The sequence below is a fragment of the Crocodylus porosus genome, unplaced genomic scaffold (assembly GCF_001723895.1).
Source record: "Crocodylus porosus isolate Cpor-Errol unplaced genomic scaffold, CroPor_comp1, whole genome shotgun sequence".
Lineage (NCBI taxonomy): Eukaryota > Metazoa > Chordata > Crocodylia > Crocodylidae > Crocodylus > Crocodylus porosus.
In genome coordinates, this window is record NW_017728906.1 from 174,736,474 (window position 1) to 174,751,418 (window position 14,945).

The 14,945-nt window shown below is 41.7% G+C and overlaps 1 protein-coding gene across 1 annotated transcript in view; it reads left to right on the forward strand.

The window, feature by feature from the left end:
• The window catches only part of SLC35F2 (solute carrier family 35 member F2), a 34,936-nt gene extending 23,960 nt beyond the window's left edge, over nt 1–10,976 (forward strand). Inside the window, exons 9-10 of the mRNA XM_019528528.1 lie at nt 909–1,063; nt 9,201–10,976. Of these exons, the coding sequence (XP_019384073.1) occupies nt 909–1,063; nt 9,201–9,425 (380 nt within the window). The 3' untranslated portion in view covers nt 9,426–10,976. The remainder of the gene's footprint in view (nt 1–908; nt 1,064–9,200) is intronic.
• Nucleotides 10,977–14,945: the final 3,969 nt, after the last annotated feature.

Genomic DNA, 14,945 nt, shown 5'->3' on the forward strand with positions numbered 1-14,945 from the left:
TGGGGGTGAATTGCCTTAGCTTTAGAGGGACAGTCAGGAGAGATATTACAATTTGGGTTCCTTTCTAACATTTTCCTTATTCCACCAACATCACTGTTAATTTGATCATTGTATTTTTTTTTAGCTAGTACATATTATACAGGTGCTGGATTTGCCTCTGAGCAAAGAGGAGATATTAACTGGAGCTGTGTGGAGGAAAGAAGTTCAGTTTTGCTTGGACTCAAGATTCTGAAATTTGACTTCATTCTGAATTAGTGGAAGTAAAAGTTGAAAAATTTGAATAATATGAAGGACAGTTCTAAAAGAAAATGCAAATATTTCAATTTAATTTTATCCCTAATACATAAACTTTCTAATTTGAACTTCAAAATTAAAAATCAAAATATTTTGTTCAGGTCTGTTCATTGTTATTGGAAATTTTTTCAATTGTTTTCCAAAAAGAACTTTGGTGAGATTGATCTTGTTGTGTGAACTATTATTAACTCAATGGAAATGCATATTCCAAAAGTCTCTGGTGAACTCTAAAAAATTTATGTGCTAGATTTGCATGAATGAACGAAATTATTCATTTTCCAGATCTATGATACTCCAGCCCTCCTTCCTCCTCTTTGTGATATTGGTAATGAAAGTGTTCCCCCTTCACCCTATTACTTCTTTCATTATCCAGCATTTGTCTCTGTAGAAGACTTTTGTTACTTACCTTTTTGTTTTTGCCATACATGTGAGTTGCATATAAGGGATTTTTTTGTTACTTGTAATGCATTTTTTTGAATTACTTGTGTTACGACTCTGTTTAGGAGCTTACTTCTTTTGATAAAATGTATGCAGTTTTTAATTCTCTAAAGAACATCAGGTTTTTTTGCTCACTATTCAGTGCCGTTAGTGTAACCTGTCCTCTTTTTTCACAGCATTGCTCTTCATGGCTTTTGCCCTATGTATGTTTGGGCTGTACAGCTTCATGCCAGTAGTGATTAAAGTGACCAGTGCCACTTCAGTCAACCTGGGCATCTTGACAGCTGATCTCTACAGTCTTTTCTTTGGACTCTTCCTGTTTTGCTACAAGGTAAGCAATCCTAATTTCATTCATGGTTTCAGTTAAGCTTCACTTTGAAACTATAAGTAAGCTATAAATAAAGCGTAACCATCTTAACTCCTAATGGCTTGCTTACCCTTGTGAATATGTGTTGATTGTATCATCCATTTATCTCTGACAGAGTGAGTTAATCAGAAAAACTTGAGTTTAATTAACTGCGTAATACTGTACCATGATGGAGGTAGTCATTTCAAATCTATTTCATGCTTCACAGAAGAAGTTGTAATCAAAGTAAGAAACAATAAATATATTAGCAAGAGCTCCTAGTCACAGACTGCTGATACTAATTCATATTTTGAACCTCTCAGCTTGTGGGTCTTCTGTTTTAGCTTAGCCAGCGGAGGAGCTCACCTTCAAACTTCCTGCAAGGGTTGGGGACAAGGGATGTCCAGGTGTGAGGCTGTGGATTGGATTGATATCTAAGGGTAAATATTTTCTGCTGCAGATGTAATCAGTTATTAGGTACATTTCTGAGAGGAGAATCTAGTACATTCAGTTATGTCTCTGCATAGAATTCGAGAAGCTGAAGCAAATAGACACATGTTTCTGCTGCGTAGTCTTGAAGAAAGCATGCAGTTTCACTGCTCCTGTTTGGGTTGTTTCTTTTGTGTTTTAGCCATACATCCATGCTAAAAAAGACTCGTCTCTAACTGATCCACAGTCATTTGTGGGAACCTGGCTCACTATGCATCGTTAGTCAAATGAGTATTCAGTGGCTGGAACAGCTTACTGAGAAGCTTTGAACTTTGCTTAAGAAGCTTACCTTTATTGCTAACCAAGAACATTTCCCACCCCCCCAGCAGTATGCATGGCAAGAAGCTTTTATGTCAAATTAGTATCTGAAACTGAAGAGCCATTTATTATGGATCTGTAGAATGAACAGTTTCCTTTTGAAGAGATTCTTACCAATTGACTTTCTGCATGAGTTTGAAGTCCAAAATTTCCACTTGCCCAGACTATTTGAGTTTCCATTAAAAAAAAAAAAAAAAAAAGGACAAGTCTGAAAAAGTTTCTGCTGTAACAAGTGGTTCAGGTACAGCAGCAGTTTCTGAGTCACCTATCAATTGTATGCCTTGGAGCCAAACAGCTCAGAGCTTAATTCAAGTAGGGATTAGACATGTCTGCGTCTAACAGTAAATACAGAGAAATAAGCAGGCTATTGGTAGGGATATATACAAAACTTCCATGCTTCAGAGTGTGAGCAACCCCTAACTATTGGGAGTTTGGGAGTATCCCATATATACCCACTGTAGGGTTTCTTACATTTATTTTTTTATACATCTGGTACTTTTCTGATTTAAAAAAAAATAAGAATGCTGAATTTGAGAACTCATTGGAATCAACTTATAAGAGAATTTCAGGCATGTTGGAAAATGAGAGTTAACTGAAGGTCACAGTCAGTGGCTATGCGTAAGGGGTGCACATGCACCCCCTGAGAGTGCCGGTGCACCCCCTGATTGGCTGCGCTCGCTGCTTAGGTGATGGGTTGGGGGGGAGCAGGTGGGAGCACCAGCCAGGGAGCATTGGTAAAATTGGCCACAGTGGGCACCCCCCTCCAGTCAGCAAAATTGGCTGTGCTGGGGACCCCCCACTCCGGTCAGTGAGATCGGCCGCGGAGGGGGAACAGCAAGATCGGCTCTGAGGGATTCCTCCCCGCCCCCACCCCGGTTGCTGACTAAGGTGACACCAGTCGCCCATGGTCACAGTGGAAAGTGGTGGAAATAGTAGGATTCCTTGTTGAAAATCAGTGTAATTGATCAATGAAATCAAATTCACTCACTGAATATTAACAAAGCAAGATGGAAAGGTGTTTGAAACAGCCAGGTGTTTCATGGGAGAAAGGGGATCACAATGAATGATCAAGTGATCAAGGGATTCAGTCTGTCTGGAGACAAACAGCTCTATAAGCAAAGAGCTGCCATTAATTAGTAGGAAGAGTGAAAGGGAGATAGCAAAAGTCTAGAGTGATACCGATGCTACAGCTGTAGTTATCAAGGAATGCAAGAGATAACAAGAAAACTATAGGCTGGGGATTTTTGCAGTGCTATCTTAGAGAAGACATTTAAAAGGAGCATTCTTCCTCTACTACTGCACAAAGATGCCAAAAAAGATGTTTCATATTGGAAAGATATATTGGACCAGAAAGAAACTAGTGCTGCTTTTGACTCTTCTTCAATAAGGGAAGATTTTCCCTGTCACAAAATGATAGCTTGTATTAGGCTCTTCAGAGGCTATTTCAGATTATATTAGTTTGCAGATCTGGCTTTTAGTCTTAGATATAAGGCATAGGTACTCCAAAGAACTCTGCTGATTTCTGTTAACTAGAGTGGTTCTTGGCTATGACCTCTATTCAGTGACAGTTTTGTTCATCTTTGCCATCTTGGTCCTTGGAACAAGCTCATTACGTAAGGGTTTCTGGAAGGGAGCCCTTGTTCTTGTTCTTGTCTCTGTGAGATGCTGCAAGCCTGTGGCTGCCATTGGGGTCAGAGGGATTTAGGACTGTTGGCCTTTGCAGAATCAGAACCAGAGCAAACCTTTCAAAATACATCTTCAGCTCTTGGACCATTGCTTATTGTACATTCATAGATCTAGCATTGAGCTCAAGAAGACAAGTAAAATCAGATAATAAATGTGACCAAGAAAAAGCAACCCTGTCCTCCTCACACCATGGACTCCAGAGATTGATTAGGCAACATAATAGCTCCAAAGATTTTCTGCAAGTGTTTTGCTGTGTAAGGTCTTAGGAAAGAACCTATTGCAAAAATAAACACTAGGTGGAGTTACCACTTTACCCATCACATGGATTGTAACATTTAAGCTTGGTATTGAATAAAGCCTTTTTGCTTTTTTTTTTTTTTTTTTAACATACACACTGATCAGATTTAACTAAAAATAATTCCTGCAGGAATTAAAATGGGTGTGATTTGTATGTAAACAATGGCCAAGAGGATAGAATGAAAAAAACTAAACAGGAAAAAAGCCTATAGATGCTGGCAGAAGGAGGAGCTTATTTTTTTTAATAAATATAAACCACTGTTATAGTTATGTGCTGGCCCCAGCAGTGTACAAAGCTGCCCTGTCCTGGCCCCATCAGTACAATAAGCTGCCCTGGCAAGTAGCTCAGGACTACTCACTCTCAGGAGCTTCTGGGGCCCTGCCAATTGGTACCTGGGCACACTACCCCTTGTGCCAGCTGGACTGCTGCAGCAGCCCTGGGAGTTCCCTGCAGCAGTCTGGCAGAGGGGGCTGCTGCCACCTGCAACAGCATGTGGCCCCAAGACTGCATGCCTGCCAGACCCAGGTGGGGACTGCACAGCCAGTAGAGGGATCTGGTCTTCTGGGCCAGCTGCCAGTGGGCTGTGGCTACAGAGTTGGCCTTTGTGTGGCACTACTGCCATATGTTCTCCTGCCCAGCCATCTGGGCAGCTATTGCCTGGAAGATGTTCCCAGTGTGGTGGTCTGCTTTAAACTGTCAAAGCATGTCCCCCTGGCCCCAATTGGCCAGGAGGTCAGTCACCTCCAGCTGGGTCCAAGTTGCCAGCTTTGAGCAGGCTCCTGTGCCTGGGTCCTGGCACTGGCCTCCCTAGCAGGGATTCTGGTTTTCCCTGTTGGAAAACTAAAAAATCTCTGATCAAAAAATCCCAAAGTCACTCTATAAAATACCCCAAAATCTATGTTCCTCCACAATTAAAAGGAAAGATCATTCTCTGTGTGTGTGTGTGTGTATATGTATATATGTGTGTGTGCGTGTGTGTATATATATATATATATATATAGAGAGAGAGAGAGAGAGAGAGAGAGAGAGAGATCAGTTGGGTAATGTTTTATTGATGTATCTGCAGTATTAAATTTGGAAGCCTACCAGTGTCTCTTTCATTATAATAACATGAATTCTAAATACCTATATGTTTTGCTGTTTGCCTTTGGTTTTCTTACCATAGAGCAGTTAGAGCTCCCCCAACCCCTTCACTAACCAGGATGTGGGGACAGCTGCCCCTGCAGCAACATCTCCTACCAGCAGGTGTCATCCTGTCTGGCAGCTGGGCGTGCAGGGTGTGTACTGGGGGGATGTGGGGTTTGTAGAAGTAGGGTGGGAAGAGGGGTGGAGCTATGTGGGGGCCATGGGTAGGTGTGGGTGGATCGTGGGGGGACCATGGAGGGGGGGCTGCTCAGGAGGGGTGAGTCCCCTGCCCACCACAGGGTGTAGCCTCCACACAGCTCACAGACTGCCCCTCCCAAAGGGCTACAGCCCCTCCCACAGGGGCCACAGCCCTCCACAAGGGCTACAGCCCCCACACCAGGTCCTACATGGCCCCCGCTGGGGCTACCAGCCCCCCTGCAAGGCCCACATGCCCCATCCCCATTTGCTTCCCCATCCCCTTAGATTGCTGCCTTGCCTGGCCCCATTCCCTTGCTGGCTTCTGCAGCACCCTCAATGGCTGCCTCACCCTGCCTAATCGCCCGCTTGCACCCTCAGATCCCCGATGGCTGCCCCACCCTGCCCCAGCTTCCCGGCAAAAAACAATTTTAAAAGCCCCACACTCACCAGTAGTAGCAGCTGCTGTTGGGGTCACTGAGGCCTCCTGGCAGAGCCCACCCGCACAGCATGTGGCAGCAGGGACTGGCCCTGGCTGTCTGGTACCTGCACTGCCACTGCCCCATTGCATGGGTGTGGCCCTGGTCAGTACGGCACTGTGCAGCTCCGCACGTTGTTGGGCAGCTGGGGTGGCTGCAGCTGTCACCTGGGGCCTGGCACTGATCAGCCTGAGTGGTCCCTGCTGCCTGACACCTGGCCGGGCGAGGCAGCAATCAGAGGGGCTTGGTGGGGCAGGCAGGGAATGGGGCTGGGCAGGACAGAGATGGGGGGCAGGCGGGGGATGGGACCAGATGAGGCCATGATCGGGGGGGCGCTCAGGCAGTGGGTGGGGAATGGGGCTGGCAGGGGTCCCCCCATGGTCCCTTCCCACCCTCACCCCCTTATCAGCATGGAGCCCAGGTCTAGTTACCTGCAGCTGGCATGCTGCCTGCCTTGCACGGGCATGCAGCATGCTTCAGCACTGGGACAAGGGCCAGCCATAGAGGTTGGCTACCAGAGTGTCTCTGTGGAGGACCAAGCGTCTGGTTGCCTCAGGTTGCCTGCTTTTTTGTTCAGGGTATTTTTTGACCCCTGGATATCCAGGGGTCTAATTTTCCCCCCACACTGCAAAGTTGCAGCATGGAAAACATTTTTTTTGTTCCCACATGTGCCTCTTGCAACATCTCAAAGGGGTTTGAGACGCTGCAAGAGGCATGTGTGCACTCATCTGGATGCACCCAATGACTTGAAGGAATACGTGTCACTAAAGCTTTTTTCCCCAGATACTGTGTATGGAGTACTAATTAAGATGGTGATGATACTTTGCCTCAGGTGCTGAGCCTCAGCATACTAGTATTCTAAGTGATATATGGTGAATGTTTGGCGAAAGTGGACTCTAACTGTTCCTTCACAAAGAACCAAAGGAGGAAAAACAAAGCCATATATAAGAAAGCTCAATTTATTTCTTTAACTGTGAGAAACATAAGATGGGGTAGATCTACAGAACTACCAGTGCAAAAGGCATCACAGTGCTTTACCATGTGTCTTATCACTGACATCTTCTCTTTCATCCTGTCATTTTCCCCACCCTAAAGTCAAATCACAGCAGGAGCTGCGTATTCAGGAAACCTACAGTCAGCAGGGGATGTGCGAGGCAGTAGGAAAGATCATTGTACTCAGTATCTTTGTTCAAAGCCCAGTAGAAATTGTTCTCCACTGCAGCCCCTTGGTTGGTGGTAATACTCCAGCATGGGCTGATGTAGTAGCTGACATAATCTGTCTGTCTAATTGTGTGCTTTTCTCATGTCTCAATAGCTCTACACTTAGGCCACATTTTCCAGATGTGACTCATGATTTTGAGTGCCTTGTCACTGGTCAACTCGGTACTGTGAGTGTATCAATTTGGTTGCAGGCTGACTGGGCACTGCAAATGTATCAGCCACTGGGCTGTTTGGTTCGGGATCGAGGAGGTGGAGTTGGGAGTGAAGCAAAGACAAGTTTTACTTATAACAGTAAAGTTAAATTTTACTTATAGCAGCAAAATAGCAATAAAAATATGTTTTGCAGCAAAATATGGTTTACACATATAACAGTTAACAAAGAGGTTAATCCAATAAACAGATAATACAACAATAAGACTTAAGAGTTTGCAGTGATAATAACAACAGACAGACAAATTGACAAAGAGTTCCCACTTGTTTGGCAACTTACTGATAGTCCCTCAGTGCCAGGTACACGCCAAGTTGATCCAGCAAAGTCAGGTGTCGGAGGGAGCACCGGGGAAGGTCCCCTTAGTTGGGATCTGGTCCTTGTTCACACTGGGAGTCTGGAGTCCGGGCTTGGAACAGCAGTGACCATTCTGTTCTGTCCTTCCTACTGGTCATCTGACATGCGTGTTCCTTTATATCTTGCCCTATGCTAATCTGTTGGCTTTAGAGCCACTCACAATCTTACCCTACAGCTGTTACCCTATGGGGTTAAAAGGTGTTAAAAATTATCAGAAAAGATTACTGCTTAAACTTGGGTTTACCCAATAAGCATATCACACCACATCACTTTGGGGTCTGAGATTAGCATTTTCTCCACCTAAATTCAACCCACTGGGTTAAATCCTTTTCGAATTTTTTGAAATGTGTTAATTATACCTTGTGGTCAGGTTTGTCATTTTTACTAACCTTTAAGCAAGAACCGTTAGGTCACCTAAATTTTGCAGTTTTGTTTTCTAGTTCCACTTCTTGGGGCCTATGTCAGTCTTATGATTGGTACAGACAGTTAATTTTAACATTACAGTTATACTTATGACAGACAGGGTATATTTGCAGGAAACAATCTTGCAAGCTTTGCCTTAGCTAATATTAACTATTATGCCATTGCTAGATGCTCTCAAGAGGTAAATCTTTTTTGTTATAATTTGCTATGACCCTTTTGGCACTGGCCATCACAGTGCCTCCAGTTTTGGCTCCTCCCAAAAGGCTTGACAACTAGGTCCCTGAAAGGTATCAGATTGAATGCTCCCAAAATATTTGTCACTTTTTGAAGTCTTGTCACAGATCATAAGAGAAAATGATCCTTTGGGGTACACAGCAAGGAATGCAAAGCTTCTTTAGTTTCCTTGGAAAATACCAGTCATAAAACAACAAACCTGGATAACAGTCCTGCATGCATTGAGGTCCATGTCAGCAGGATTATCTTTTTCTATTGACAGCAGCCTCAGGACCCAAAGGAATATTACATCTCTTATGTTAAATGGTGATATACTTTTGAATAGGCATGTTTAGATTTCAGGTGTCAAGCTGCTCCAGCATTATGGTGTCGGGAAGAAAATATATAAGGGTTCTTGGGGAGGGGGAAGGGTTGAAATAATCCTTCACTTGTTAAAATTTTAAGTGTGGTGGATAATGGTGAACTCAGTCCTGTTTCCTTGATGCAGCCTTGTAATTCTACTTCTCATTTTACAGTAAAGATCACTTTCAGTGCACTTGCACAGATATATATCCAGCAGGAAGTGATTCAGGACCATTTATTTCAATAGGATTTCTGATATGGAGTGTACACCTGGGCTTTGGCCACTAATGTCATTTCCATATACCTTCCAGTGGTTAAAATGTTGCACAACCACCTAATTAATCCAATATTTTGCACCATTTCAACATCAGCGACAAAATTGTCCCTGGCATTGGGGAGAAGGTGTAGTAAATCCATGAAAAAATTTGTTCATGCTACATTAAAATGTTAAAACTGTTGGTAGAACTTTGTCAGCCTTCACTTGTCAAACCATTTATTCTTGTGCATTGCCACCTATTGAACCATGTTCTCCTTCACTGCATGCCTTCCCCTACATGCCAGTGCAGAGGAGAGAAAGGAAGAAAAGAATGTTAAAGCAATCGAGTCTGACAATGAACTGAACTCCTGAATTTTGATTTTGGGGGCCTGAGGATGAACCCAATCTGAATGTTTAGATTAAAATAAAGTATAATTGGTTGTGTTTTTATGCTAGACATGTGCACCTAATTTTCTTCCCCACTGACTCAGTTTTCAGGTCTCTATATCCTTTCCTTCATCGTTATCATGGTGGGCTTTGTTCTGTATTGTTCTACTTCAACTTGGACTGCAGAAACCGTCTCTACCAGCTTGCCCCAACCAGCCAGTACTGGGCTAGATAACCTTGGTCTAAAACTGGAGGAAGATGACCACGAACTCCCTGCCACAAGCATCCAGGTCACACAAGAAGAAAATGGGATGGCTAATTCCAGTTAGAAAATAAGCAGTTTCAATAAGAAGCCTCTCTACTGCCGGAATTTTCCCTCAGATATCAATATGGAGAACTGCCTGGTTGCCAAGAGTGTGTATTTGTTTTAATACTCTGAATGGACGTTAAGATATTTAAAAAACAGATGTTCAATCAGAAAAGCAATATTGATTTACTCTAACAGAATATCTGTCCCCAAAAGAGAAACAGAAAAACATTTTAAGTGGAAGCCTCTGGGAAGTGATAGAACTATGTATTCAGGAAGTTTGATTAATTTAACAGCAAATGTTTGGGGAAAAAATGAAGCCAAAGCAAACTCTTAGGTCACTTGCTAGAGTAGATATACGTTATTTTTCCTCAAGGGCGCTGAGTGTCTGCTTGTTCCATTCAAATGAGTATTGGTTGTCCTCAAAATCTTTGAAAGAGACCCTTAGCACTTTCTGGGGTCTAGCAGTGCGTGCAATAGTACCTACCAGTTGATGGAGGACCTCATCCCTCTCTTGGAGCCATTGGGCAATAGCACTAACCCCCAGAAAAACAGAAGGTGCATCTAACAGTGTAGTGGATGACATTTCTTCCTCTCCATACTAACCCTTTCTCTGGAGCAACTGGGACTGGCCAGAAAATAAGACGCCTGTTTCGAAAAAAATAAGGTTTCACTATTTTGTTTTCATTCCACTTCAGAATGAAAATGAGACTTTTCCTCATTTTTCATAGGCTGTCACATAGAGGAAGAGGGAAGCGCCCTGCAACACAGCTTCCAAAATCCCCAGTAGGCCATTTATTAGCTCAGTTGGAATGTCAGAGATATCTTCAGTGCTCCACTGTACCTGGATCTGGGCAAATTGGGGTAAGCGCCCTATTGAGGAACAGAACGGACTTGGAACCTCGAGCCTCTCTCAAAAAAATCCATTCTAGACCCAAGGAAAACCTTCCCAACTAAGTTGTTACTGAAATAGATATATTTATGCAAAAAGCTTTGCTCCTGACTAAACTGACAGCAAACATGTAGTTGGGAAATACCCAACCAGCTCTTGTAACAACAGCTTTAGTTAATTGTTAATTACTTTTGCTAGACTAATTTGTACCTTTCCTACATATGTGCCATTTTTAAAAATTACTAATCAATGATTAAAAGTGATGTGCCACTCTATGAAACTGAAGTTTTGACGTGGTTTAGTCTACTCCAGGGGCAGACCTTTAGCTGGTGCACATGTGATTGGCTCGGTTTAAGAGAGGGAAGTGGTATGATTTGCAATAGCTGAAGAGCTGGCTCTGAAGTTGCTTTTCCTATTGGAATTTCACCTATTTTAAAGATCATGTTTTTTTTATAATTTTACTGACCAGACTTACTTTTAACCTCCAAGTTTTGCCTTAAATTTATCCAATAAGTAGCTGATTATCAAAAGAAAAAATGTTTTTGTGTTCTTGTAGTTTATTTAAGCAAAATGATTTCTAACCCAGTATTATTTAGAAACCACAAAATAAATAGTCAACATATATCAAGGTGACACTCTTAATTATTCATGCACATGAGGATTAAAGAGCTGCAAATGTTTTGTGAAAAGCTTTGGGACCCATTTTGTGCTGCCTTACATCATGTGTCATTTACATCTCTGCAGTGTGAATGCAAAATGTTGCCAAGTCAGGCTGTAAAGGTGAACGTTGCAGAACATGGCATGTAATAATTGCTTACATGTGTGCTGTAAGCATATTGCGCTAGGATTTACTTGGTGTGGCCACAAGGTGGAGCTTCAAGAACTCTAACAAGATTCTGGCAAGGGTTTATTTCATAACAAAACAATCACATTCCTTCGTGTGTTGACACATACCATATGCAGTGCAGGATGGAAGAGGGTGCATAATTGTATTTATTTAGTCATTCTGACAACAGGAAAGCAAGACACAAAAGAACAGTGATCCATATATGTGAAAGGTACTTGTAGAATCATTGTTCAAAGAAAAAAGACAGAAGGCTGCACACCTAGCACCTAGAAGAGTTCTATGTTTCTACACCAGAAATGCTACAAAAAGTGCTGTTAGTTAGGAACTGATATAGATGTGTTGAAAGGAGGTGACTGTACCAGTGGGAGAATGGTGAGAATAGAAGTAGATTCCATTTTCAGGTTTTTCATACCGGGATAAAATATGGGGAGACTTGTTTCTTTGCTACTAAAATATTTCAGAAGAACATGGAGGCTATCCCATTTTTCTTTGTTACAGAAGCCCTTCCACTCGGGGGATTACAGTGGTTTTTAGGAGCAAGGTTAAATGGGGAAGATAGAGAAATCCAGAGATTTTTCTGTAGTGTTGATTTACATAAGCTCTTACTCTGTGCTTTAAAAACTTGCGTTGGATGGGCCAGGCAAGAAGAGGTGTCCATGTTTACACAGAATCTGAATTATTTATGGCGGTGAGAGCCAACAAGTGAGATCCATCTGCTTATTATGATGGATGCAGTACTCCAAAGGGTAGTAGAATTAGTGCACAACAATCAGAAATATCTGGGAAAAGGAGCTGTCTTTTTTGTCTTGAAGTTGGCCAAAGTATGCAGCTGCCCAGATTGTGTTGGAAGGAGACATTGATGGAGTCTTTGATGTATCCTTCCCAAACTCTCAATATTTCTTTGACTTTAAATATTTGGTTTGCTGATGATACCAAACTCTGGGGTAAAGCATCCACACTTGAGGACAGGAGGGTGATCCAGGCTGACCTGGACAGGCTCAGGAAATGGGTGGATGAAAACCTGATAGTGTTTAACACTGAAAAATGCAAGGTTCTCCACGTGGAGGAAGAACCTGCAGCATCCTTATAGGCTCAGCAGTGCTACGCTGGCTAGCACTATGGATGAAAGGGACTCGGAGGTCATGATTGACCACAAGATGAATATGAACCTTCAGTGTGATGCTGCGGCTAGTAAAGCCCTACTGTCTATGAATCTATGAATATGCTTTCTGAGGCTTTTATATGTAAGCCTATTAATTAGGATAGGAAGTCAATTTTTAAATGAGCCCTATAAGAGATGCAGCATCCATGTCAGACTTCTTATTTGTTTCAGGTGATTATTAGAGAATGAACACTAATACTGCAAACTTCTTCCATATGTAAATCCAACAAAACCTTGTGCAGAGGCTGTATTTAAGAACTTTAAAAATGGCATCAAGAAAGAAATAAAAATCAAATACATTCAGAAGATTTCAAGCTGAAACACTAAATATGAAAATGTCTTAATTATAAGTAGTTATTCCAGTCTGTCTCTACAGTGAAGAGTTAAGGTTTTCTGGAATGCACATATGGGGTATTTCCTGATGGTGCACTTTTGAATTTCCTCAGTGTATAATGCTTGATTTGGCATCCTCTGTTATGTATTTGCCCTAAAATTACCGATATGCAATCAGTGGCAATTTAGTGTAATTATGCCTGGAAATACAGATAGATGTATGTGCAGACTCAGTTGAATTAATCAGACTGAAATCTTGCCAAGTCTAATATTGGTAGTTTAGAAATTTTTGTAAGCAAAGCCTAACCTTATGCAATATGCACAGAATAGAAATATAGCAGACCCAATAATCCCCTACCATTCATTTAATTTGTAGCCAATGAAGTTAAATCTGCATAAAATTCATGGAAGTCAGGTTACAGGCACAAGCAGTTATGGGTTCATTACTCCAAAGCTTTTTTGAATCTGAGCTTAATAATACAGTTTGCAATTTGGTTCAAATTAATTGAGCCAGAACATCTCTTCAAGATGCAATAAGATGAGAGCATGGCAGATGTAATATGTCATCACAGACCTAGACTGTAGCAGAGGATTTATTGTTAGGACAGTTCTACCTCACAGACTTGCAGAGCTTTAGGCTCCTTGGGCCAGATTCCCAGCTGTTGTAAATCCCCAGAGATCCACTGAAATGATATTGTCCCGCACCTCCCCTCAACCAGGAAAGTATATGGCCCCCAGCTTATATTAATGGTTACAAGCAGTGCAGTTCTACTGCTGTATGTGGAGTCTCAGTGTGAAAGTGAGAACAAACGGAAAGATGGAATGGTTCATTTTTCTATTATTTCTTTGCATTTTATGGGGACTGTTCCCTCTGAATTACTCCCTTCACCTGTTTGGACTTCTATTTATTTTTCATTTCCAAAACTGAAAAAAATGCCTAAGTGAAGAAGCAATGTTATGCACTTTATCACAGCTAACAGAATAATTAGCCCATCACATGCTGATTTCATTTATGATTTTTTAAAATTACGTTATCTTGGATACCTCTAAGATACCCATTATAGCAGTAGAGAGCATATCGTAATCTGTACTGTGTATATCTGTACCACACCCCTGTGAGGTAGGGAAGTCTTTATCCTTACCTGTAAAGTGGGTACCAAAATGTACGAATGGTTAAGTGACTTCCCCAATATCACACAACAAGTCTATCTTAGGGGCTGAAAACCCCTGTCTCAAAAGTTGTATGCTAATATCTTAACATCACACTAGTGAGATGCCAGTCAATTTTCTAATGTTCTTGCAGCTGGGGACATCATGCCCTTTTTCTTAGCGTATCACTTTTTTTTTTTTAAATGAGGTAGGATGGGATGTATCTAATAATCATGTCCATTGTCTGAAGCATATTATATTTGTTATGCTGGGCCAAAATTAAATGAGTGGCATGATAGCTGAACAGCTACTTATTCCTGTAATAACACAGTCAGTTTTCTCTTTTCAGTGAGTTGTTTTGCTGAGGGCAAGACAGAAAGCAACTAGGTACAGATCCTTCTCTTAAAAGCATGACTTACACACACACACAATTGCTGGGCAAATGGTTGTCACATTTATTAACCACATGTCAGATCATATGTTAGTTGCAGGAGAGGAAGAAGGCAAACTTAGTTTAAACAGCACGTGAGTGCTATATTGAAGAGAAAAACATTCAGCCGTTTCAGATTTAATTGGATATATGTGGATGAACTAAAAGGTGTGTGTGCTCTTGTCTCTCTTGATGGCTTGGTGGCAAGGATATCAGAAAACTGCTCAGCATCAAGCTATTGTGATGTGCCTGGAAAATTCTGAGTGCAATAATATTTGAGTATGACATTTTCTGTACTGGATTTTGAGAAACAAAATAATCTGTTGGGTATTAGCTATTTTAGGCATTTTGACCTTCAGTCATAGTACACGCTCTTAGTTCTGCATGATGGGATGTTTCAACAAACACATCCATTCTTGTCAGCAGCATTCATGCACTATATGTTGTTGGATAGTTTATGGAGTTTTCTTCTAACTTGCAACTATCTATTTAAATCCCTGTAGGAAATCTGATAGGAAAAGTTACACCCATACTACATGACTGGTCTGGGAACAATTTGGAACAGTCAGATCCTATTTCTGAAGAAAATGTAAAGATTTCAGAATTGTATCAATCTGTCACCAGAATTTTCTCCATGTAGCCTGAATACAATGTAAGGACTTGATCCTGCAAGGTCTTACCAGACCAGTGGAAGTGATAAATGCAAAAGTATTGCAGTATCAGGCCCTG